Genomic DNA, 24,571 nt, shown 5'->3' with positions numbered 1-24,571 from the left:
TCGCAATGTCTCCACTCCACATACACGTTCGCCACACTTCTCATTTTGGTGTTGTTCGATCAGCCGTCTCCTTCGCTTTCTGCTGGTGTGTTTTGGTTCCCTCTTGATCAGTACGCCGTTGTCCCAAACCTGCCCAACTTGACCTCGCTCGTTTCTGACATTCCGCAACCTTCACCGCCCTCCCACTCGCTGCTCACTGTAGGTGCAGAGAACACATACCCGCTCCGCATAGCTGCACCATAGAACAATCATTCTTCCGCCATCCCAAAATTCTTCCCACCTTCATTCTGAGTATCCGTTCTTTCACTTTGACCCTTCCATACATCGGTCACCTCGAATTCATGCCGAGTTGAGTTTTTTTTCGGGCGTGCGGGGGACCTTGCATCCTCGCTTGACCTTCTAGTCTCTTGAAATGAACGAAAATCTACTGTAACCTCGTCACATCGATTGTCCGACCAACATTACGGTCCCTTATTACTTATTCGCGATGTAGTCTGAGCGAGTGCTGGTGACGCGGGTGACTTTGATCACCATACAACGGTGCTGATATAAACATGTTTTCCATCTTTCAGCGAATGGCGGGAAGGCCACCCACAAGAACCAGGAGGCGGGCCCCAGCTTCTGGGCACAAGTGGATAGCGCCATCGCATGTCATATTGTCAGCCTCAAAGATAATGACGCCATGCTTAGCGGGTACAAAGTAGCACCGTCAGTTACCATATTTCAAATCTCGGAGATAGGGACAGCCTGTACTGATTCCTTGACTCCCTGTGGCAAGTGTAATTATGTACGACCAGCTCTTGCTGACCCGTTGAGTTGCGGTCACGTGCCTTCGCGCAATAACTCAATGAGCGCGAGAACCGAAGAACTGTGTTTGCTGTATGGTATGAGTTTCCAGTTCAAGTTTGGACTCTCCTGTGCTGATCAGCGTTCCAAAGTCCAACATTTTCACAGCGACAGCATCCAGCTGGGCCCAGTTGTCAAGTTGAGGCTGCAGAGTGCTGCATTATCCCAACAGAGCCCAGGTTCAAAAGGATTCACTCTTCAGGCGGACGCGCGGTACCCCGGCAGCCGGACAAAAAAGAAAGTATGACATGCAGACCGTCAGGTCTTTTCAAATGCCCACGATGTTCTTGGTATGGCCTGCTTTGGGTTCAGTTCTGGAAGAAAGTCTAAACCGTGATGCGTGAGATGAATGGCCATGCGTCAATGTGTGTTTCCGAACTTGCCTCATCAGGCCACCGCTGCTCAGAGTCTACGGTCAAGTAATTCCCACTACTGGGCCTGTGAAGGGCTGCACACACACGTAACTCGTGAATGCAAGCACATGCAGTACTGGGGTAGTCATGTGGTAGCGTGTAAAGTGGTCTGGATTAGAATGCCAATGCACCTGTAAGGCTCGGGGATTTGAGCGAAGTGTTGCCCATAATGCAGGCTGAATCCCTGGAGTTGGGCTAAAACTCAGCAATCCTATGTCGACTATATGTAGTAGACGCCACACTCGTATGGACTCAGGTCGTTCGTCGGGTCCTATCGTCGTAGGGTTAATAAATAGATACGTACCTACGTACATTTGACTATGTAAGGGGAGGCAGGAGCAACGCGGTTTGCGCAACATGGAATGGTCCGTTCCTGATTCATATGTTCTGTAAGAAATACATACATAAGTATTCGCCGACAGGAGAGTGCTGGTGTGCGGCATGTGGAAAAAGGTAGAGATGGTGGCTTTAGCGCCGGAGCTATCGAAGACCCATCCATCTCCATTCGTCAATCCCATTGTCATGGGTCACATGTCACATGGGTACATGTCATCTGGTCTGGTCGAAAAGGCGAGCCTGTGAAATCAGTTCGGTAGTGCTCAGCTTACCCACGACGCTTCTGGTCTAGTGGTTTTTGACAAGATTAGGATACATGTGTACCGGGGCTTTTAAGTTTCTTTGGCACTTGACAGGATATGGCGGCATGACCTGCTCTGGCCGGCTCTGTCTGGCCTATGGATGGCCCCCAGGACCGCCTGGGACAAACTTTGCCGGCCCTGCTAGCCTTCCGTCGCCAGCCCGGCGAGAATTGCACATATTCCTGCAGAAAATGGTCTGGCAATTGGACTAGCATCTTTGGGCTTGTTGTGGCCTGAATCACAGTACATACGGTAATGGGCATGCCCTCGAGAGTCGAGAGGCCACATGGTTCGCCATGCTTCACGCGCCACACGTCGTCCTTCATCACTTCCCTTCACGTCTGTGCGTCTCTCTCTCTCTCTCTCTCTGGATGCTTTCTTCGTGATCTGTGGAGGTATGAGGCACATGTGTGGGTAGAAAGTACGTATTGAAGAGCTGGCTAATAAAGAGAGGACAGCCTTGTTTCTGTCATCGATAAGAAGGTTAAACTGGAAGACGCGTTAAAGGAGGTTGGCTCCAGGCTTTCCATTGTCCGCCGTCCATGTTAGAAAAGCTGGAACTCGTTGTATTTTGAAAGGGTGAGAGAAAGCACACACATGTGCACTATGTAATGGTATCCTTGTGGTGTCGGTTTCCTGTCGGCTAGCGTGAATGTCGGCCGGCCGGACACTCCGGCCCACCGCGACGATGGCACGAAAGCGCTCAACATGTTCGCCAAGATGCAAGAGCTGTGTACCAAGTACGGTCACTTGTTCGCTGCGACCGCCGCCGCTACCGATGCTAGCTGACACGCGACACTCATAAACGCTTGTGTCCGCATGCTGCTTCTCGCAGTGCAAAATCACCCTCTCGTTCTCTGGCGCTGCCGCTCGGAAATATGCTGTCCAGAACAAACTCGCCTAGCTTCCTAGTCTGCAACCAGTGGCCTGGTAAAGTTCCGATCAGCTCCTCGTCGTTTCCATTGCTGTACTTCTGGCTTTGGCGTGCCGAGACGCCGTCGGATGACCTTGTCGTCTGGATGAACAGCATACCAGGTGCCTCGTGAGTGGCGGCACGTTGGTTTCCTGCATAGCTGGCACAGTGATCCTGATCAACCCTTTCATCATGTGAATTTGCAACTCACTCGATGGTCTCCTCAAAGAAAATGGCCTAGTGAGTTATGTAGACAAGGGCGATACGCCTAGGGTGAATCCGCACAGCTGGGCCAGAGCGGTCAACATTCTTTACGTTGAGCAGTTGAGTGTGCAATTTTCGAGAACAGTGTCGTGAAACCCCGAGTGCGTAACAGAGTGACACAAGATTGCAAAGCCCTTTGGCATGGATTTCACGCAGGGCACGGAGACGACTCAAGATGGGACGTATGTCGCATCACAGCTCGCTGGCTTCCTGGGCAACTTCATTATCATCTTCTCTGAGGTCGAGCACAAGAACCTGGATATTACTGGAGAATTTTACGCCGGTGAGTTGCCATTCACTTTCACACACGTGGTGATGGTGTTGCAGTGAAAATGGGTGGTCGACATTCTTGCGTCGCTCGGTAGACATGTACATTCCGTACATTTCACAATACCAAATCTAGAATAGGAAAACGCACAACCTCAAGGGCATAAGCATGGCTGATGCTACATTTACCGCTCGCAACCTGGAAGAGGTTGCTGTCGCTAACGAGTACGGTGTCAAGTATGCTAAGACGTTAGGTTTGACAAGCTCGGACTTGTCCACCCTCAAGCGCTACCTCAGCCAATGCTGCAGCCTCGGCTTCACGGACAAATACTTCAAGAACCCGAGTTGAGCGCAGCTATTCTCCTTGAAATGAGGTTTAGATCCTGACAGCCAACATTTCAGTCTTAGCGTCGCTGGAGGCTCGTACTATTAGCCATATTCAGCTAATACGCACCCCATTTGATCATGTTTCACACAGGATTTCCTGTTTCAACTTCTACCACATCCCGGACTGGTGCCCGACGCCCGCCAATATGCTCGGAGATCCCAAAGACCCCAAGCAGGTAAGCCAGGCAACTTTCTTTGAGAACAGCACGGTGCAGAAAGACATACATTCCCCCAATGAGTAGTAAGGAGCTATTACGTGCAATGCAGCGATCTGTTGCTGTTTCTTCTTTGCGCATTTGTGGCTGACGGTATGGCTTTTTGAACTCTTGCGCTAGCTTGCCTGTTGCAAGTGGCATCTCTGCAACTCAGGTGTCTTCTGGAATGGCGATGGGCCCGCCCCTTGTGACAGTAACGGAGTGCTCCAGCAGATCGTGGAGGCCTCCACATTCATGGTCATATCAAGCGGCGACGTGGACGCTGTCATTAATACCAACGCGAGGTTACACTTCCTTGGCCATGCTTGTATCAGCGGCAAAGAGGCACGGTACATACTGACTCAGCTTTACCATGATTTCAACCTTTGCTACATGCTGCTCTACTATTCCGCAGGGAACCGCGCTCACGATACAAAGCATGGTCTCTAATGGCAATCAAAGCTTCAGAACGCTTCCGACATTGTCCCTGGTCGAAGCCGACGGTCAGGTGGCAGGTAAGTGGGTGGCGGAGAAGAACCTGGCCTACGCCCGAATTCTACAATGCTGGTCACGGTGAACAGAGGCTTGATTGAATGGCAGTCTCTTCCAATCGCTGCTAACGTCACCGCATTTGTGATCAGTGCACAGGTATCCCGCAGTACGCCAGGGCTGGCGCACTCAGGATGCGCGAGGATCTTATAAGCCAGGCGAGCACCCTCTCATAGGTGTGCGCCCCTTCTCATCGACATTCGTGTATTTATTTTTATATATGCGCGGGAACTTCTCCTTCAAATTATTTGCAGGCAGACACACAGATGCTTTGGCCCACAGAGAAGGAAGAGACGACCGATCGATGTTAAGAGGATACTGAGAGTTGTGAGCGCTGAGCGTTGAGTCGTTGACTCGGTGGAGGACATGGTCAAGGGTTGAACCACTTTCATTAGGGTTGACAAGGTGCATTCAGTGCCTCTTCCAGTGCTCATCGGTCACAACCGCGCATTTTATACAAGGTTTCACTAGCTTCAACAGTGTGCTGTAGGGGGCCGCGCTAGACCACGCTGGCGCTGGATTCGAACTATCTGCTAGCTATTTAGACATGGACTCCTGGACTCTTGGGCGCCGGAGGAGCGACGAGCAGCTGAGTATGTCCGACGCAGCAATGCGTCATGCATCGTGCAAGAAGGTCTAGCGGCGGAGAGTCCTGCAAGAATCCCACATGGCCGCACGGCGCACGCGCCTCGCTGTAGCTCACTGGTGGACCGACGAGTGCAGCCTTAAAGCATTCTTCCCCACTTCATCACTGCATATTTCTTCGGATTCGTTCTCACTGCTTTCATCCTCCTACATCATCACTGCGCAGTTCGTACCATGCTTTTCTGACTTTCTTGCAGCTGGGGAGGGGAGCGGCTACATATCGAGAGCGGAGAGCTATGTCCGGCGATGTATTGTCGGGTGTCAAGCATGGAACGCTGTCGAACCTGTCGGGACACGCGGACCTGCTCATTACCTATTACGGACAAGGTGCTGACGGCTGAATGCTGAGTGCTGACTGCGGCGCTGCGCCTTGCTGCACAATCGAATTACGCTAGGGTGCACTGCAATGCCCTGCGGTGCCTCCCTCCACGCGGTCGCCTTCGCAGGTGCCGGTGTAGGAAAAAAGATTATGGATACACTGAGTGCAACGCCTGATTCAAGTCAATTTTATGGGGAAAACGCCAGAGTGTTTCATTTCATTGGAAGGTGATCGCCGTCGGCCCGCGTGGGCGCATTCACCTTGTACTTATAAGCATATATTCACTGTGCAGGTGCGCGCCCGGATTGAATGAGCCACGGATGTTCCTTTTTTCGTTTTAGCGCCGATCCCATCAACCCCCCCAAAGCTTGTCGCTAGACTGCTTCTTTGCTCGAGTCGAGTGTCAGCTACACATACATAGATATCTTGTGGGCGGTATGGCGGAGCCAGCAGTGATATCGCGAACCGGCAATCGTCTTCTACAAGCAACATGAACTGCAATGTACGAGTATGCACCAAGGTCAATCTGCACGCGGCACAATCATGCGCAACCGAGAGCCTCGTGAGAGGAGTCGCAGATTCTGTGCTCTCTCGAGTTCATTTATTATCGTCCAACCGGCCTGGATCCTATCCTGTATACGTGATGGTCAGCTTGCCGACGGTGGAAAACGGCAATCGAACACGCAGCAGAAGTGCATGTCCGAGTACAACAAGGTCTGTGCGTGTTCTGTGGATATATAAACCGCATATCGAACCCCCACACCATATTCCCGCTTTCGTCCTCCCCCGTTCTAAAGCCCTCTGGCCACCATCCATCACTTCCCTGCACCTTTCGTGGCAAGCACAAGTAGGTTGAATGTGCAAGATGCTTGTCCCATATCTCCTTCCATTCCTTGCCGCCGCCACCTTTGCTGCCCCTCTGGAGGAGCGTGCATCCAATCAGGCCCAGAAGATACCACTGGGCGTTCTCAAGTCCATCGGGTACAGGTCTCCACAGACCGTCGAGACCGTCGCTGCCGCTACCTCCGGATCTGTTCTCGCTGGCCCAACGGCCTGCACAACGGACTGCAACTCCACACTGTCGTTTGCCGGCGCACAGGCTGCCACGTACCAGGTTGGAAACCAGCTCCCTGGCATCCCATTCAAGACAAGGACGTCATGGGCTGGCGAAGTCCCGCTGAACCCTGTCGCAGGGGCGAGCCTCGACAGCTACTTCTTCTGGATGTTCGGCTATGAGGGTGGCGATGCCAAGACTCCTTCCGATTCGATCGTTTTCTGGATCCAAGGCGGTCCAGGGTGTGAGTACACTGGACAACCTCTCCTACATCAAGACTGCTATGGACTGACATGTTTCTCCAAATCCACGCTTGTGGATGACAGGCAGCAGCTTGAGTGGCCTCCTTCAGGAGGTTGGTCCGATCACGTATAACTACAAAGGCGACACACCCACGCCGAACAATTACTCATGGACTCTCGCGGCCGACATGGTCTTCCCAGAACAGCCATTGGGTGTCGGATTCGACAACGGCATCCCGACGGCGTACGACGAGAACGATGTCGGAGTGGCCTTCGGTGCCTTCCTCGACAGTTTCTTCAGCATATTCCCTGAACTGAAGGCCAAGAAACTGTACATTGCTGCAGAGTCCTACGGCGGGCGGTACGGACCGTACATCTCCAACTACCTGATCGATCAGGGGTCCAAGTACAACTTCCATGGTCTGCTAGTCGTCGACGGTGTCGTCACGGACATCCTCTTGCAAGAGGACGTCGTGACGTACCAGTTCGTGGAGGCCAACAAGGAGATTCTCAAGTTCACCGACGCGGACGTCGAGACGATCCGCAAGGACGCAGAATCGTGTGGCTACATCGACTACGTCAACGACAACCTCAAATACCCACCCAAAGGCAAGCTCCCGCCATACAACGAGGATGGCTGCAACACCTTCAACGATTACTACAACATTGCATCGTCAAAAAACCCCGCGTTCAACATCTACAAGGTGGATGATACAGCGCACCCTCCCAACGTGCTTGGAGACGCCAATTCGCCCACGCAGTTCCTCAACCGCACCTTCTATGACAACTACGACCTGCAGAACTATATCCACGCGCCGCACAAGAAGTGGAACGTTTGCAACCAGGGCGTCTTCCCGAATGGTGACCACAGCCCTGCGCCGGACACCAACGGTGTGCTGCAGAAGGTGATCGAGAAGTCGCCGGCGCAGCGCACGGTCATCATCAATGGCCAGAAGGACGGGCTGATCATCTCTAACGGCACGAGTCTGGCGCTGCAGAATCTCACTTGGAACGGCGGACAGGGATTCTCCAAGTCGCCATTTGCGACAACGCTGATCAACAGCGATGGCGATGCCAGCGGCTGGTACACCAAGGAGCGCGGCTTGTTGTACGCGCTCGTCGAGAAGGCTGGCCACGAGGTGCCAGAGTATGACCCGCCGGCCGGGTTCAAATTGGTCCAGTACCTGCTTGGACAGACTACCCTCTAAGGAGCTGAGCTCGATGGGAGCGGTGCCTTGCCTATTGTTTTGCTGCATCTAGCCCCTCCCCGTGTCCGCTTTTATGTATCTTATCATTACCCAACGACTTGATCCACCCAATGCTCAATTCTAAGGACGTACAGAGTCGAATCTCAACACGGGATCTGGTTTGGCTTGCTATATTGGTACAGATTGTCTAAGGCCCTCGGAGAACGGGTCGGAAGATGTCCAAATGAATGTGCACGTATCTAAGGTCTTTGCATGCATCATGAAGTCTCCGTGACTGCATCGGCAAGGGGCGGAAGCTGCTCGACATCAAAGCGGACGCCCTCCTCGACCTTGCCATCGGACATCTTGGTGGTGATGGTGCCGTCAGCATTGCCAAAGTACGCAGCCTTTGCCATGCCCGCAAAAATACCGACCTCGGCGACGCCGACGAGCATCTTGATGCGAATAAACAGCTCCTGCGGATCCTTCATCACCGCCGGGCTGAAGACTGCATCGATGATGAAACATGAGTCGTCGGTGACGACTGGGCCGGCTTTCATCTTTCCCATGCGCAGCTGCGCGTTGGTGCTACCGAGCTTCTTGAGATCGCGCATGACTTTGGCATAGGAAAAGGGTATGACGGCGATGGGCACGCCTTGCGTCCACGCTGAACCGAGGATATTGGAGTTCTTGCGGTAGTCGGCAACAATTACAAACTCCGTCGCTGCTTCCGCTAGCACTTTTTCCCGCAGATGGCAAGCACCACCGCCTTTGATTGCGTTCAAGCAATTGTCCACCTCGTCCGCGCCGTCGATGGTCACATCGATCGTCGGGAAGCAGTCGACGTCGCCAAGGTTAAGGCCTGTCAACAAGCAGAAGTAAGAGGTGAGTAGTCGGCTTTGAAGTTACTCGTCGACCGAGGTCATGCGCGCTTCGTGTGCACCAAAACTTACCAGCCTGGACGATCAACTCCTTGCTTTGAAAGCCGGTTGGTACGAACCAGCGTTTGGCATTCACCTCCGGGCCTTGTTGGATGATGCGCTCGACAACATAGGGCACTGTTGAGCCTGTGAAAAGTCCCGAGTCGCGTCAGTTTTCGCTATGGATGTGACAATTGCGAGATATACTCCTAATCATTCGAGTGACTTGATCAAGGAACTCACCACTCCCGATGCCAATGATCTTGTGAGATGGTTTGACATGACGGTCTACCGCAGCATACGCCGCTGCGCGCTTAGCAGCTTCAATCGACTCCAATTTCGGTAATTTTTGGCGTCTCCCAGCCCCAGAGCCGGAAGCCTCTGTCGCTGCCACTCCTGCCGCTGCCGATGATGATGGTACTATAGATGACGTCGTCATGGTTGCGTGTACGGAAACTTGGAGACGCGACAGGCGCTGGCAAGAGTGCGGTTGTGATTCGGCCTGTGCAAGTGTAGAGAGCAGCACGCGCTGTGTGACCTTGAGTGAAACTGTCCGACAAGGGGAAACCGCGATTCGACCAAACGTCGAAGCAAAGCGAATGACAGAAGTTGACGAGAGCTGCACGGAATGGAGGGATGGAATCATTCACCTTTCTCCGCTTTTCCTTTCTGTGGTATGATTTTCAATGTGCCGTAATTGAGAAACGGCCCCTTCTTCTTGAGTTTGTCGCGCTGCAGTTGGCTAGGGGTCAATGGGAGATTAGAGGATGAGTTGGTGATCGGGCCTACGATCGCTGCTCGATGCTGGATGGAGATGGTTTCGAGAATACAAGGCTGTGGCTGTGCGACTCACCGCTGCGTCAGCGTAGAATGTGAGCGAGCGGAAATCGTTTCTTTGTATCTCCCTTTCGCTCGCTTCCGGCAGGGCCGGACCCGCGCGTCACTCTGGTTATCCAAAAGTCTATCCGCGATGGGGCAAAAAAGTATAATCACCACCCCTGACTCTTGTGCGGGAAGGTGGCTCTAAGGCGTCGTCGACTCGTTCTACATCCAGATTACTAGGCCCCCGCCAGGATTGACCTGGATGAGAAACCCCCAGCCTTTGGAGCCCGCTTGCGCCTCAGCGGGCGTCCAAAAAGCGGCTATAACGTGCACACGGCACATCCTCTATTGTTGCATCACCATGCATGAGAGAATAAACCAGCGCGCCCCAACCAACACGGCCTCGTTCTACTGCGGACTCTCGAGCGGCGACTCGGAGAGTGAGATGGTTGGCGGTCGAACCCCTACTCGAACGATATCAGTTTAGCTCAGCAACATTCTACGCTTTCTATATTTTTGGATTTACGAATTCCGTGTCACGGAACCTGGGTCTATAGTCTCCCATGGATCTCATCTCTACTACGGAGTGGAGAATTGAATGCTTTGCTTTGCTTTGGATCGCGTGGGATCGAGCATCTGAAGGAGAAAAGGTGTGAAGGGGTCGATGCCATCCGCACAAAGTCCCTTTCTGCAGCAGATCACTAGCTTTCGAAAGCCGCGTCGAGTCTTCCTGCGCGGCTTTTTGGGCTGTTGGTTGGAGTAAGAGGCGCGGATGCGACGTTACGGAGTCCAGGATTTCTGACGCGATACACGATAGCATCATCGTGCCGCGCTGGAAGCAAGCCCATCTATCATCACTTGTTGCGATCAACTATCGAGGATAAGGACAGGATACAGTTTCCCCTCTACGTCTCCATCATGGCGAGCAACCTCCAATCCGACATCGCTACGCGTTTGGCCGGAGCGCTCGGCCTGCCGGAGACGAATGCCCATATCCTTGCAAACAACATAATCACCATCGCGCGCAGTCAGCCCGGTGAGGCAACATTTATTCGTGCCGCCAGTGGCTTTGGCAAATTCGATCACGAATTCCTGAAAGCCATCAGGAATATTGTTCTCAGTAGCAAGGATATTCCATCATCAGCTTCGCTACAGAATGGAGGCGCAGCTGATTCAAAGGATGTGGATGCAGTAGGGGCGCATGGTTCGGACAGGCTCGATGTACCAACGTTAAAGCGAGCAGGACTGCAAACTGCAGAAGGACAGGTGAGTCGGTAGTCGGTACGCTACTGCTTCTCTCGATGGACTTGCTAAAGTTTCTTGTCTGCCGTCAGAAACACGTCTTTCGCTCCTCAAGCGCAGGCTCGAGCCTAGGCCTGCAAGCACTCGCAGAGCAAAGGCGGCAAGAACGCGGCGAGGTGGAACCGGCCAGGAAGAAATCCAAGGTCGAGGCTTTGCCACCCCCAACGCCTCGTCAAAATGGTGGTCAACCTAACGGAGACGAGCAGCCGCTCTTCAAAGTACCCGCCCGACCCCCCGCTCGCCGAGACGAACATGAGCACTCGTACTCTTCCTCCGCGGAAGGCGCTAATGATCGTTCGTCTGCATCCTCGAGCTGCTTGCAGCGTCGTCAGCGAGGAGATGAGACTCCCGGACCAGTTGGCGGAGGGCTCTCAGAAGTGGCCCGACAGCGTTTAGCCCAGCGAAGAGGGGCGAGACTAGCGGTGGGAAGTTTTGCTGCGCAGGATGGCGGGAGGGACCGTGGTGGAAGTGGGGGAAGGCAAGCTGATGAGGATGCGAGAGGAGGCTTCTCAGAGTTCAGGCAGCGGCTCAACCGGGACATGGAGCAGAGGCAGGAGAGGAGAGACGCGTGGCAGGAGCGCCAAGCACGTGATCGAGAGCAGCGGGAAGGCAGGCAACGCTCCTTTGACGACCCTCGTGGTCAGGCGCAACATACAGGAGGCAGTGCCCGGGACGGATGGGCAGATGCCAGCCAACGCTCGGCTGCATCGCTCCCCGAGCGAAGCTGGGACTCCACACCACAGCTTTCACACAGCAGGGACAGAGACGGGGACATCCCATCGACAACCAGCTCCCTTCGTGGTCGTGCCTGGGACGCGACGCCTTCTAGTGCTTCACGCTCGATGCGTGTCGGCTATTCTGACAGCAGCGCACGGCGCGGAGGCGCGTATACAGACCGATACCCTACGGAGCGGGGATCTGAGCGTCGTGGCGCAGAGGATGGGCGGATGACACTTGCTGGTTGGCAATGGGGCGACGACCCTGACGGCGATCCCGCTGCACAGGTCGCGATGGACCGCGAGTGGTATTCGATGGAAGAGCGAGAGGGGCTGGCGGGTGACGAGGACCACAACCCGTTCTCGCAGTTCGAGGACATGCATGGGCAGCTTCTCGCTGGCGGTTCCTTGGCGAGCAGGCAGCAGACTGCGCGAGTGACGGCCAAGCAGGCGCAGTACAACGCCGATCGCGACGACTGGGAGGTGAACCGGATGCAGACTGGTGGCGTCGGGCCGCGGCGGTTTGTCGACTTGGATGGCGTAGCGGCTGATGCGGAGGAGGAGGCGCGTGTGCATCTGCTCGTGCACGACCTGAGACCACCCTTCTTGGACGGCAAGACGGTCTTCACGAAGCAAATTGAACCGGTCAACCCGATCAAGGACCCGACGAGCGACATGGCCATGTTCTCCAAGAAAGGCAGTCGCCTCGTCAAGGAGAAGCGAGAGCAGAGCGAGAGGGAGAAGGCGACGGCTAGAGCAGCGGCTCTCGGTGGGACTGCGCTCGGAAACATCATGGGCATCAAGGAAGACGAGGACGAGCAGCAGGGCAAAGCGGGCGCACCAGGCATTGGTACGGGCAGCAATGCTTCCGTGCAAGCTAAGAAAGACAGGGCGGAGGCGGATAATCCAAGAAGCGACTCGCAGTTCGCGAGCCATCTCAAGAAGAGCGAGGGCGCATCGGCCTTTAGCCGTGGGAAGACACTCAAAGAACAGCGGCAGTACCTCCCAGCTTTTGCCTGCCGCGAGGATCTCATGAAGATCATCCGAGAAAACCAAGTCGTCGTCGTCATCGGTGAGACGGGCTCGGGGAAAACGACTCAAGTTGCTCAATTCCTCTACGAGGAGGGCTACGCTTCGGGCTCGGGTAGCATGATCGCGTGTACCCAGCCACGGCGCGTGGCCGCGATGAGCGTCGCAAAGCGGGTGAGCGAAGAGATGGAGTGCGAGCTCGGTGGGACGGTCGGATACAGCATTCGGTTTGAGGACTGCACTAGTCCGCAGACGCGCATTAAGTACATGACCGATGGTGTGCTTCTGCGTGAGAGCCTCAATGAGGGCGATCTCGATCGGTACACTTGCATTATCTTGGACGAAGCGCACGAGAGGAGCTTGAGCACGGACATTCTCATGGGTCTGCTCAAGAAAAGTGAGGTTTGCTTTGAGGAGTATGCGCTTGGCATGGTAGCTAACTGAGTACGTTTTTACCTGCAGTTCTCACGCGCCGTCGGGACCTCAAGCTCATTGTAACGTCCGCCACCATGAATGCCGAAAAGGTGAGTTTGCAGAAAGGAGAAAGAACTCGATATTGATACTGATCAAAGCGATCTCACTCTGTTGCGCCAGTTCTCCAACTTTTTTGGAGGCGCTCCCAGCTTTACCATCCCAGGCCGGACGTTCCCTGTCGACGTCATGTTCAGCCGAGCGCCTTGCGAAGACTATGTGGAGAGCGCGGTGAAGCAAGTCTTGTCGATCCACCTATCAGGTGGAAGTGGGGACGTGCTTGTGTTCATGACAGGCCAAGAGGACATTGAGATCACATGTCGAGTTGTCAATGAGCGCTTGGAACAGTTGGACGACGCGCCCCCGCTGCTTGCACTACCCATTTACTCCCAGATGCCTGCCGATCTGCAAGCAAAGATTTTTGAGCCCTCACCAAACGGCGAGCGCAAAGTCATTGTCGCAACGAATATCGCTGAGACATCTCTCACTGTTGACGGGATCATGTTTGTCGTCGACGCCGGGTACAGCAAGCTCAAGGTGTACAATCCGCGCGTCGGCATGGACTCGTTGCAGATTACGCCCATCTCGCAGGCCAACGCCAATCAGCGTTCCGGTCGTGCCGGCCGTACTGGTGCAGGCACAGCGTATCGTCTCTACACCGAGATGGCGTTCCGCAACGAACTGTTTCCCAACAACATCCCCGAGATCCAGCGCACGAACCTGGCCAACACAGTATTGCTGCTCAAGTCGCTCGGCGTTAAGAATCTGCTAGAATTCGATTTTATGGACCCGCCGCCGCAGGAGAACATCTTAACTTCAATGTACCAACTCTGGGTGCTTGGCGCGTTGGACAATGTCGGCAACCTGACACCGCTGGGGAAGAAGATGTCCGAGTTCCCGATGGAGCCGTCGCTATCCAAGATCCTGATCATGAGCGCGCAGCAGTACGGATGCTCGGCCGAGGTGCTCACGATCGTGAGCATGCTCAGCGTGCCCTCTGTCTTCTACCGACCGAAAGAGCGGCAGGAGGAGAGCGACTCGGCGCGGGAGAAGTTCTTTGTAGCGGAGAGCGACCATCTGACGCTGCTGCACGTCTACACGCTATGGCGCTCGAACGGCTACAAGGACTCGTGGTGCGCCAAGCACTTTCTGCACGCGAAGCTGCTGCGCAAAGCCAGGGAAGTACGGGCGCAGCTGGAGGACATCATGAAGATGCAGAAGCTGGAGGTGGTCAGCTGCGGGACGGACTGGGATGTGGTGCGCAAGTGCATCACGTCGGGCTACTTCCACCAGGCCGCGCGCGTCAAGGGCATCGGCGAATATGTGCACTGCCGCACGGGTATCCCGATGCACCTGCACCCGACGAGCGCGCTGTACGGCCTGGGCTATACACCGGACTATGTTGTGTACCACGAGCTGACGCTGACATCCAAGGAGTACATGGGCACTGTCACCGCCGTCGACCCGTTCTGGCTGGCCGACCTGGGCTCCGTATTCTACTCGGTCAAGCAGCGCGGCGCGATCGGCTCGCACGCTCGCCACGCGCACGACGCCGAGTTCAGCAAGAAGGCCGATTTGGAGATTCAGTTCGCCAGGGACCATGAGGCGAGCATGCGGAGTCAGACAGCGGCGCACGACTGGAGGACGCTCGACGCGGCCGTACTGTCCACACCGAAGATCGCGCAGCCTGGTGCGACGCCACGGCCGCGCGGGAGACGGGCTGGGTTATAAGAAGAACGTGGTCTGTTCTGCGGGAAGGAAGGCATCTCCGCGAATGTATGCTATGTAATGCGGCTCTTGTGATCGGCTCCAGCAGGGCCTGCTCTCCTTGTAGTGCCACTGCACGCTCTCCATCATTTCTTGTGCTGCGCCTTGAGATCCACCCGAATATATTCGCTCATCTCCAATGGCCTCGTGCAATTGCCAATCGCTTCTCTCCGGCGACCGATCGCTGGGCTGCAGTCATGATAGACGCATCTTCGCTTGCGCCAACAATGGCAAGGTGCCGTCCCGTATGACCACGACCACAGAGAAGGGATCCCAAGAGCTTGTTTCGCTCCATTCAAAACAGTGTCACCACTCGTCAGCCACGAATGCTTTTCTGTGCCTTATGGGTGGTGGTGATGGCCCATGATGGCGGAGTACCGGCGACATAACCCCACTTGTCACTACCCTATCCACACTACTACCTCTGTCCTTCGCCAAGCCAAGGAAAGTGAGACGCGCAAGGGCCAAAACCGGGCAGTTTCGCAACCATTGCCTGTAGAACCGCCGTATCAGCGGGGTGGGCAGCTCGTTTCCCCCGAAATGACACTCTCAGTACGGCGTTTGCAGCAGCTAGGTGGGCAGCCGGTACATCGAGAGAGCGGGTCGCAGCAGTGGCGCAGTACGCGTGTGAGGGTTTTCCGGGGACTCGCGTGCCGTTTTCCCCCAACCTGAAATTTATCCGATGCCACTAAACGCTCCCTCTTATCCTATCTGTCTGGCATACCATCGGATCGTATGGGGTCATAACCACCAACATCCCCCGCCGCCGCCCATTGTCGCCCACCCACCCAGCCCGCAGATCTGTCATCTGCGCGTGGGACCCATCAGCAACGGCATCAGCATTCCTTCTCCTCGTCGGCATCGACACGCAGGAAGTAGACGAAGAGAGCCGGGCTGGAGCCGTTGCTCATCCTCCCGGCACACCCCGACGCCTCTCTCCCCACGCGCCGTGGGCTTCTGCGACGATACACCTAGTCACATTAAGGATAGATACCAGACACCTCTTGCCAGCACGGCGTGGCGTGACCTATCCATCAATCTACCTGACAAGTAGAAGAACGACGGACGAGCGAGATAATTTCTGTGTCTCGGAAATTGGAGGGGTGCAAGTCTCGCTCTTTTGCACCAGGCAGCGCTGGCAATTATCCAAGGTGAGCGCTTGTCGTTGCCGCACAACTGCTGAACCTCGTGGGCGTTGGCTTCTTCCTGAATAATGCTATACGGCCATTCCTTCGAGGCCAGGCCGCTATTTGATCTTTTTCCCACTGTTCAGATCTCCCGATGCTGAGTTCCAGTGTTCTTTTGGTCCTTTTAGCCTCTCGCTGTCTCGTCGTGTATTTCGCTGTCATCAGCATGATCCCCGCTTCAGTCAGACGAAGAATAGGGAAACATGGTGGCCCACTGTCACTGCTTGCATCTCTGGCCGCAAGCGCCGCTACCCTCTCACCAGGCGCCGCCGCTGCCTTGACCTTCAACCTCTCTTCGCCTGCAGTCTGCGCCCCACTAAATGTCACGTTCACACCGACCAGCTCGGGCTTTCCGTACGTCGTCTGGGTCTCGTCGCTGTTCAGCGCAACCCAGTCCTATCGCATCAACAAAGACTACCAGCGCGATGCCAACGGTGACATCACCTTCCAGTACACCATCCCGCCAAAGTCATCCACATTCTCGACGTTCACCGTGACCGTCGCGGACGCCCAAGGTAACGGCAACACCAGCAGACCCCTTGCGCCGTACGTCCCTGCCGGCAGCACGGCGTCATGTGACCCGTACACGGCGAGCAATTCCTTCCTGTGGGCGTCCGATAGCCTCGTCGGCTCGACCAACAACATGGTCCAGTGTGGCAACATCAAGTTTTACACGCTTGACAGCAGGGGAACGAGGCCTTTCACTCTGACTGTGAGTGGATCAGTACGGTTCATCCATGCGCCATTGGAAAGCCAAGACGCGCTGACACTTAATCACGATTTCTCCGGCAGTACCTCCCCTTACAAGGTGTCCCACAAACTGTAAACGTGCCCGCCTCCGCGACGCAAAATCAGACGTTCTTCAACTACACCACCATCCTGCCCTACGCTCAAGGCACAGACTTTTTCATCGTCCTCGGCGACGGCACGGGTGGCGCGACGGGCGGGACGTCGCAGCTGTACAGGGTCGGCGCCTCCTCGGACCAGGACTGTCTGGCGAACAGTTACCAGCTGCCGAACCGCGTCGCGGGCAACGCTCTCCCGCTCAACGGCATCACCGCCAGCTTTCAGAACCTATCCGGCGCGGTCGCAGACTCGACAGGCACGGGCATGGGAACGAGCGGGAACGAGACTGCATCAGGCTCAACAGGTGGCAGCAGCAGCGGCGGTGGCGGCAGCAACACAGGGGCTATTGTCGGTGGTATCGTCGGCGCCATCATCGCGCTCGGCATCGTCTGTGCGCTCGGCGTAGCGTACTTTCTGTGGAAGCGGCGGCAGCGCAAGCTGCGCGATGCTGCACGCAAGGAGGAGGATCACTTTGTCGACCTCGACGGCGACGAAGATATGGTTGAGGCGCCCGGCGGAGGCGGCCTGCTTCGTGCCACAAGGAGGCAGAGTGCTGGTGTCAGACAGTCATAGTAAGTCGTTCTTTGGAGGCGCCGCGAACGCTGTGCTGATGATTTCTCTTTGCATTTTCGTATTCCTTTCTGCACAGTGGCGTCTCGCCTTTCCCTTACGACCCGCAACACTCGCAGTCAAATACCAATACGGCTGAGGCATCGGCACCGGGCAGTCCCGACGGCACGGCAGCCACACTGCTGCGGCCCACGTCGCAGCACACGCACAGCACGCAGTTCGCCGCCTTTGCTGGCGCGGCGATGGGTGCAGGAGTAGGAGCTGCGGCTGGCACGTCCGCCGCGTCAGCCTCGCTTGCTGGCCGCTCTGCCTCGCCGCCCTTGCCGCCACGCTCGCCGTTTCAGGGCGGCGCAGCAGCGTTGCATTCGCGGACGAATAGCCAGAGCTCTGCCGCGCTGCGCGGGCCGCTGCGCGCCATCAATGCGGATACGGGTACGGACATGATTGCTGCTGCTGAGGCAGTGGCAGGAACGTGGGGCGCGAGCGGGACCGAGGCGCCTGCGTTGCCGCAGAAGCTGCCGCTGCCTGGCGACGAGTCGGACCAGGACGGGCTACCCGTCGCGGGGAGCAGCAGGCTCGTACAGCACCGCGACGCCGGGCCTGTGCCTGCACCTGCGCTCCAGCCGCCTGAGGCGGAGCAGGTCGAGGAGCTGCCGCCGCAGTATGGCGGCTGGGTTGCACGGCAGGGGAGCATGCCCCGGCCTGAAGGTCAGGGTCAGAGCGAGAGCTAGAGCGATAGAGCCGATCCTATCCGATGGACACTACTTGGCCATTGCTGGCTTTTATAGTATGCTACCTGGACCAGCTTTGTTTCCATACATTGAGTTCTTTCTCTGTCTCGGGACGCGTCTTCGAGCATGATCACCATCACCAGTATCCAACATCGGCCACATCAGCCTCACACGACACATCCACGACCAGCCCTGCGCTTATTAGAGTCTCAACCCTTTTGTCGTTCCTTCTTGCACATCATCTATCTGCCTGCCTCTTCCCCCCACCGGCAGGGCATGCTGTATTATTTTCCTGTATGTTCATCGCAAGGCAAGTCTTCCTTTGTGGAGTCATCTTGTTCTTCTGGTCGTATAGAAGCAAGGCATACATAGTTATTCTACATGCAAAGCATTCGCGGGGCGGAACCGACCGACATTGAGCACGACGCTCCATGCCTCACGCTTCATGACGCAGTTTGAACTCTTATGGAAGCACACCGCTTTCTTCGTTGCCAGCAAATAAGAGACAAGGCAGCCGTGACGCTTGTCTACCAATCTTTAGCGCCTTGCGCCGGCTACGAAGCGCGGATCTGACGTCCTTCAGGCCTGGAAAAGAGCTGCTCTGCATCTTCGCCAGGCTCGAAAGCACGGTCCATGATGGCTGCACAACCAGGCGCCCGTCCTGCCGCTCGTGCTGGCCTACCCTTGGGGTTGCAACCTTTCCATCTCCTCTACCTCTGCATTGTAGGCTCCATCGTTGTTGGCGGCAGTTTGTACGCAATTGCAACGGGCTCGCATCTCTACAATGTCGCCGAAGGATTCGATCGGTTGCACGTTCTCAACGCAGCAACTTCCTCTAGTCCCACTACGCACACCGCTTTCCTACCCCCCACAAGCTACTTTGCGGACAAGCGCAACGTTCTCAACCAGCTCTTCGTCAAGCGTGCTTGGGGGTGGAATATCCTTGCATTCATAATTCAAGCTCTCTTCTTAAAGTCCGCCATCTCCGGATCGGGGAGGGAGGCTGCGCAGAGAAAGAAAGACGATGATGTTGCAGTGGTCCCCACCGGGCCTGCAGTCGCGGCCGCCCAAAAGACGGCAGCTACAAGGAAGTCCACTATTGGATCGCCCTTGTCCATCTCTTTGTTCAGATTTGCGACTGCGACGCTGTGTTGGGGTCAGTCACAAACACCCCTAGCTGAGAGCAATTCCCATCAGATTCCAGGCTGCTCTGACGATTTCAACTCCCAATCTTGTGTGTAGTGCTCTTCGCCGGATGGTTCTTTGGCCCGCCGCTCATGCTGCGCGTGCTCATCGCTACCGGTGGTGAATGCGTGCCCGTCAACACAGCTCCGACGACCTCTCTATTTTCGCTGCCTGCAAAAGTGGACACGGTGTACTGCTACAGGCGCAAGAGCCTCACTCGCTCGTCCCATCCACACCTCTTCCCTGCTGGTGATGCCTTTGCATCGAGAGTGGCCTCGCACGGCGGTGTCAAAGTGCAGTGTGAGTCTTCAATGTCTCCAGGCCTTCAACCTCAGCTATTCACATCGCTCGCCTTTTGACGCGTGTGCCTGCACAGGGAAAGGAGGACACGACGTCTCGGGCCACACCTTCATCTTGACCCTCTCGATCTTATACCTGCTCGAAGAGCTATCGCCATTCGTCCCGTATCTCGTACCCGCCTTGGCAGACTTCTACCCCAAGAGTGTCTGGTGGCCGACCAATCCGTTCAGAGGACCTGCGCCAGCCGCCGTTAGCACTGGGCATTCGAAAGGTGCGAAAAAGCCGACGCCCATGCAGGCGCTCAGCCTCGCTGCTGCGCTCTCCGTCCTCGCTCTTATTGGCTTGTGGAGCTTCATGCTGCTCACAACGCAGGTGTACTTCCACACCACCTTTGAAAAGGCGACAGGCTTTTTGACTGCCTTGGCAGCATGGCTGTTGCTTCCCAAAGAGCGTTGACTTTTGGCACTCGCTCACAACATGAAGACCAATATACCTATGTGTTCTAGACACCATTAATTACGTACAGCCATCAGGGCTCTTTTCACAACTTTGCGCTGCCACTGTTGGAGGCTTTTCAAGCCAGACCCGAGTCCAGACCTGGTCACTGGCGAGACCTATTTTTGACTTACTCTCGCATATCTACCGGATCAATGATTGTGCCAATCTCGAGCACCCTCGTGGCGCTGTCCGCCTTGCCGCACTCATAAATCTCGTCCACAAGTGCTTTGAAGAGCGGCTCGCGCTCTCTTTCATCTTTGATCGCTTCGAGTTCCTTGCGCAAACCGGGACGGACAGCGCCTACGAAAGCAGACGTATTAGTGGCTGCAAGCTGTCAAAAATCAAATCGGCCAGGATGAAAACACCTTCAATCCTCATCCCGGCGATTTCGACCCGAGCCCAAGCAACGCCGAAGAAGTTGGAGAGGGCCATACCGGCGAGCAGCGCCTGTGCACCGAGACCGTACGCTTACGCAGCATGACGCCGAGCATTCTACCACCTCTCGCCTCGAGCAAGCGAAGCGAGGCAAAACACTCAGCAAAGACACGTAGGTCAACTTGTTTCTCCGCTTCGAGCCAGGCCATGAACCCGGGCGTGTCGCACAGCACAAGCAGGTGTAGCGCCTCCGTGTCAGTCAGGAGCTGCGAGAAGCGCGTCGATTTCAGCGCGGACGGCACATCGATCACGTCGCTGAGGGGGGAGACGTCAGAATAAGCGAAAACGCCGAGTGCTTGCCCATCCGCACGGATCAAGACTGTAGCGAGACTCTGGCCTCAGGACGCTCCGAGCTCGAGCAATCTGTTATCGTCCGCTAGTATTTTGAGGGTGCCTCTGACGTTTTAGGCACGCTTGCGGTCGTGTGGAATCAAGTACCACAGCAGGCGCTGGTTTGTACACTTGGCGCGCGTAATTGCTTCATCTTGGACGTGGAACGGGAGGGACTGAAAGTCGGACAAGATCCGCTTGGCCGCTTCCGTGGGTTCGACTTCCATGAGCACAAGCAACTCGACCTCACCATTTCGCAAACGTATTGCGACGGTGCCAACGTTTTGCGGTTGCAGAGGGGACCATCCCGGATGAATGATGTGCGTCAGCGTATCACGTCAATCGTCGTGATGGCCAGTCAACGTGAGAGTACTGAGAAGTCCGTAAGAAGCGAGGGAGAGAGAGATGTGAGTGTTGGTTAATAACCCTATTTTCCGAGAACGCGTAAAGTCGCGTCACTGTCATGTCAAGTCTCTCTCAGATGCGATGATAGAGCCGTCTCGTGCGACACCCAACCAGCCAACCCGATCGCTCCGTCTTGGCTTCCAGCTTCCTGTTGAAGCTGCTACTCCAACTTGCTTTCATCAAACGGATTGCTCTGACCGCTAGCTTCGCGCGAAGAAAAATCCTGCAGTGTAATAGCAGAGCTGCCTTCGAGAGTCGGAAAATCGCGAGCGAAATGGCGTACCGACTCGAGTATAGCCCGTCAAACAGGTGAGCGCAATGACTCTCCCCGCCCTCCATTCGCTGCTTGCCATCGCCAAGCTGATGCATCTGTTGCTTTTCATCCGCTCTCCAGGGCCGGCTGCAAGGTCAGTCGAAAAAGAACGAAAATTTAGCACAGAAGCCGCGGGCCTGTACTGGCTACTCGCTTGAGGGTGTCCCATGAAGCTAGCGGTCTTCTGCGTTGCGTTGCGTTTGGGTATGCGAAGCAAACCAAGCAAGGCCAAGGGAACTGAGCGCTTCGCGACTTCCTTTGCTGTTCCTTCTGTACAGGGGCCCAAGCCTTGTGGTGGGACCAAGATCGAAAAAGGTGCGCCCGCCTTCCATCCTGTCACGGTTCTATCCCCATTCCCTCCGCAAGCTAACACACGATCTGCTGCACGGCTTGCATCTCAGGCCAGTTACGCGTTGGAACTGTGGTTGAGTTCCAAGGCAACAGCACCTTTGCTTGGCGTCATTGTGAGTCTTTGGCCTACTTGACTATTCCCCCATTTCCTCGAAATTCCACTGTTTTGCATCACAAACTGACCCCTTTGCTTTTGCTCGTCCACGCGCAGGGGGATGCGTGACCGAAAGGCAATTCGAGAACATGAAGAAAAATCTGGAAGAGCCCGAAGAACTCGTGCGTTGCCAATTAGCATTCTCCCCCGCAGCCGCGTCCAGCAACTGATTCTCTTCATCTCGTGATCACAGGATGGATTCGAGGACATGAGGGAAGAAGATCAGGAGAAGATCCGCAAGGCGTGGCGAGAAGGTCACGTGGACCCAGATGATGTGCCTGAGAGCGCGCGCAAGTCGCCCGAAGAAGAGAAAGCGGATGGGGAAGACGGAGGCGGAAAGACGAAGAAAAATTCGGGGATGAAGAAGCGAGCGCCGAAGAAAGCAAAGAAGGATGAAGTTGGCGCCGAGGATGCTGCAGAGCCGAGTTCAAGCAATCCAGCGAAAAAGGGCAGTACGAAGAGGGCTCCAGCAAAGAAAGCTGCTACGTCCAAACCGAATCCAAAGGGTGGAAAGAAATCAAAGAAGGAGGAGAGTGAGGAAGAAGATACAGCCATGTCCGAATGTGATGAAGAGGAGGAAGCCGAGTTTTCGAACGATGGGTCCGATCCAAGTCCCAAGAACAAAAGGGGCAAGGTAAAAGGTGGTCGAAAATCGAAATGGGAAGTCTCAGATGACGAGGATGGTGACAATGGCAGCACATCCGATGAGGAGGTCATGCCACAAAAGAAGCAGCGGGGTGCACCCAAGGCGAAGGCCGCCAGCCCAAAGAAGTCGCCTGCCAAGCCGTCGCCCGCCAAGGGGAGAAAGCGAAAGGCCAAGGCTGAGCCGAAAGACGAGGACTCCGAGCTCAGCGATGAGTAGTGACCTTGTCCGCTTGTCTGGGTACTGTCATGATCCTGTATCACTTGCAAGGAGCTGTGTCTTCCATGCCTGATTAACTCTTGCCACTGCCTTGCAATTGCGTGTTCTTATCCATGATACGATGCCAAAAGAACAGCTCGAGCGAAAGCATACATGCAAAATACAGCCAAGTCACGAAGACCGCCTCCTGAAGGGAAGCAGGAAAGTCGAAAGTTAGGCACGGAACCCCTATTCACCCGTGTTTAGAGCTTTGCCAGCCTATTTCTCTTTGAATTGGTAAAATCGAATGCGAATGTTCACAGAGTGGTCGACCTGAATCCGCGGGTTCACTTCGAGCAGAAACGCTTCCCCTCTCTTTGGCATGACCAAGAGTTCCCACGTGCCGAGATTCTTGTGTTTTCCTCTTTGAATCATCCTGGCCGCGTGGCTAAGTACCCGCTCCATCGTTTTTGTATTGAGCGCAGGCATAGGAGCAAACTCGATGAACTCCCAGTTTCTCCCTTGCACGGATCAATCGCGATCCTGGAGAGGCACAACCCCTCCCGTGACACCTCCGAGAACTTGCATCTCGAAGTGCTTGGAACCACAGGGGTAGCGTTCGGTAGAGATCCTGGGTTTGGAAAAAGAGGAATGCGCCTCGCGCGCACAGGATGCATATGCTTCCTCTATATTTTTCTCAAGGACACCGGCACGCCCACCGCCGCTGGCCACAGCTTTGAAAATCGCTTTTCAACCGTTTTCAAGCTTTTGACTAATGCCAGCACTTGTGCCGCGCTCGACTGTGTTACCTCTGTACCGGAAATAAGCGACAGCCCATATTATCTTGCGAGCTGCTTGCTTGTTGCCGAACAGCTCCAGCTGCGACGAAGGTGGACCTACCCAGATCGGCATTCCTGCCTTACCTGCCTGCTGAGCGTCTTCCATCGCACTCGCCAAAACCGGTGACTCGGACAGGAGACCATGGCCAAATATGGTGCCCTAGCATCCTTGCTCTTGGGCGATGCGCAAGAGCTGCACCCCGTTGATGTACGCCGCCGAGGCTGGCCCTGATGCATGTTGAAATGCCTTGAGCCCGACAGTTGAGTCATAAGCATGCACGTGCAAGACGTCCCACTCTCTCTCAATGTATAGCGCAACGGTGTGGAAGCGCAAATGACTCTCGTCTGCAGCAGAGGAGCCCAAATAGGACAGAGTGGCTTTGCCCAACGAGGCCAGGTTAGACCGAAGTAGAAAAGACGTAGCGGGCTAGGAAATGCGGAGAACAAGCTCGCCACAACTGGCGATTCGCAACTTTCCCTCTATCAGTTTTGCTTTTTGCAGCCTCTCGAATGAACATGCTCCAGCTCTTCATCTGCGACCTGATACACCGATCAAACTGCCAAAATGTGTGAACCAGGGGTATGGTGAAGGCATGAGTGTTCAGTAGGACTAGGATCATCATCTGCCCATTCTATTCAAC

At 55.4% G+C, this 24,571-nt stretch overlaps 8 protein-coding genes across 8 annotated transcripts; 6 read left to right on the top strand and 2 right to left on the bottom strand.

Annotated features, from left to right (window-relative positions):
• Positions 1-3,215: 3,215 nt before the first annotated feature.
• K437DRAFT_265567 (uncharacterized protein) lies at positions 3,216-3,690 on the top strand (the record flags this gene model as incomplete). Its single annotated transcript, XM_013390928.1, has 2 exons — positions 3,216-3,357; positions 3,548-3,690. 2 exons carry the CDS (start codon positions 3,216-3,218, stop codon positions 3,688-3,690), a joined length of 285 nt encoding a protein of 94 aa, XP_013246382.1.
• A 2,610-nt stretch (positions 3,691-6,300) lies between these two features.
• On the top strand, positions 6,301-7,939 carry K437DRAFT_218828 (alpha/beta-hydrolase; the record flags this gene model as incomplete). Its single annotated transcript, XM_013390927.1, has 2 exons — positions 6,301-6,737; positions 6,820-7,939. The coding sequence occupies 2 exons, from the start codon at positions 6,301-6,303 to the stop codon at positions 7,937-7,939; spliced, it is 1,557 nt and encodes a 518-aa protein (XP_013246381.1).
• Positions 7,940-8,196: 257 nt separating this feature from the next.
• K437DRAFT_218760 (putative RKI1-D-ribose-5-phosphate ketol-isomerase) lies at positions 8,197-9,277 on the bottom strand (the record flags this gene model as incomplete). Its single annotated transcript, XM_013390926.1, has 3 exons — positions 8,197-8,780; positions 8,872-8,985; positions 9,082-9,277. 3 exons carry the CDS (start codon positions 9,275-9,277, stop codon positions 8,197-8,199), a joined length of 894 nt encoding a protein of 297 aa, XP_013246380.1.
• A 999-nt stretch (positions 9,278-10,276) lies between these two features.
• K437DRAFT_112 (P-loop containing nucleoside triphosphate hydrolase protein) lies at positions 10,277-14,970 on the top strand. Its single transcript, XM_013390876.1, has 4 exons — positions 10,277-10,926; positions 10,995-13,104; positions 13,170-13,231; positions 13,302-14,970. The coding sequence occupies exons 1-4, from the start codon at positions 10,579-10,581 to the stop codon at positions 14,907-14,909; spliced, it is 4,128 nt and encodes a 1,375-aa protein (XP_013246330.1). The 5' UTR covers positions 10,277-10,578; the 3' UTR covers positions 14,910-14,970.
• A 1,143-nt stretch (positions 14,971-16,113) lies between these two features.
• On the top strand, positions 16,114-18,398 carry K437DRAFT_96 (uncharacterized protein). The gene is made up of 3 exons (XM_013390875.1): positions 16,114-16,844; positions 16,925-17,550; positions 17,628-18,398. Exons 1-3 carry the CDS (start codon positions 16,227-16,229, stop codon positions 18,277-18,279), a joined length of 1,896 nt encoding a protein of 631 aa, XP_013246329.1. The 5' UTR covers positions 16,114-16,226; the 3' UTR covers positions 18,280-18,398.
• A 517-nt stretch (positions 18,399-18,915) lies between these two features.
• K437DRAFT_265562 (uncharacterized protein) lies at positions 18,916-20,220 on the top strand (the record flags this gene model as incomplete). Its single annotated transcript, XM_013390925.1, has 3 exons — positions 18,916-19,435; positions 19,522-19,764; positions 19,841-20,220. 3 exons carry the CDS (start codon positions 18,916-18,918, stop codon positions 20,218-20,220), a joined length of 1,143 nt encoding a protein of 380 aa, XP_013246379.1.
• A 169-nt stretch (positions 20,221-20,389) lies between these two features.
• Positions 20,390-20,694, bottom strand: K437DRAFT_265561 (uncharacterized protein; the record flags this gene model as incomplete). Its single annotated transcript, XM_013390924.1, has 2 exons — positions 20,390-20,562; positions 20,628-20,694. The coding sequence occupies 2 exons, from the start codon at positions 20,692-20,694 to the stop codon at positions 20,390-20,392; spliced, it is 240 nt and encodes a 79-aa protein (XP_013246378.1).
• A 1,012-nt stretch (positions 20,695-21,706) lies between these two features.
• Positions 21,707-23,112, top strand: K437DRAFT_265560 (zf-PARP-domain-containing protein; the record flags this gene model as incomplete). Its single annotated transcript, XM_013390923.1, has 6 exons — positions 21,707-21,741; positions 21,827-21,839; positions 22,024-22,060; positions 22,147-22,209; positions 22,308-22,372; positions 22,444-23,112. 6 exons carry the CDS (start codon positions 21,707-21,709, stop codon positions 23,110-23,112), a joined length of 882 nt encoding a protein of 293 aa, XP_013246377.1.
• Positions 23,113-24,571: the final 1,459 nt, after the last annotated feature.

Source organism: Tilletiaria anomala, assembly GCF_000711695.1.
Source record: "Tilletiaria anomala UBC 951 chromosome Unknown K437scaffold_1, whole genome shotgun sequence".
NCBI classification, from domain to species: domain Eukaryota; kingdom Fungi; phylum Basidiomycota; class Exobasidiomycetes; order Georgefischeriales; family Tilletiariaceae; genus Tilletiaria; species Tilletiaria anomala.
The sequence above is the reverse complement of the archived record's forward strand: the minus strand, read 5'-3'. Positions and strand labels throughout refer to the sequence as shown.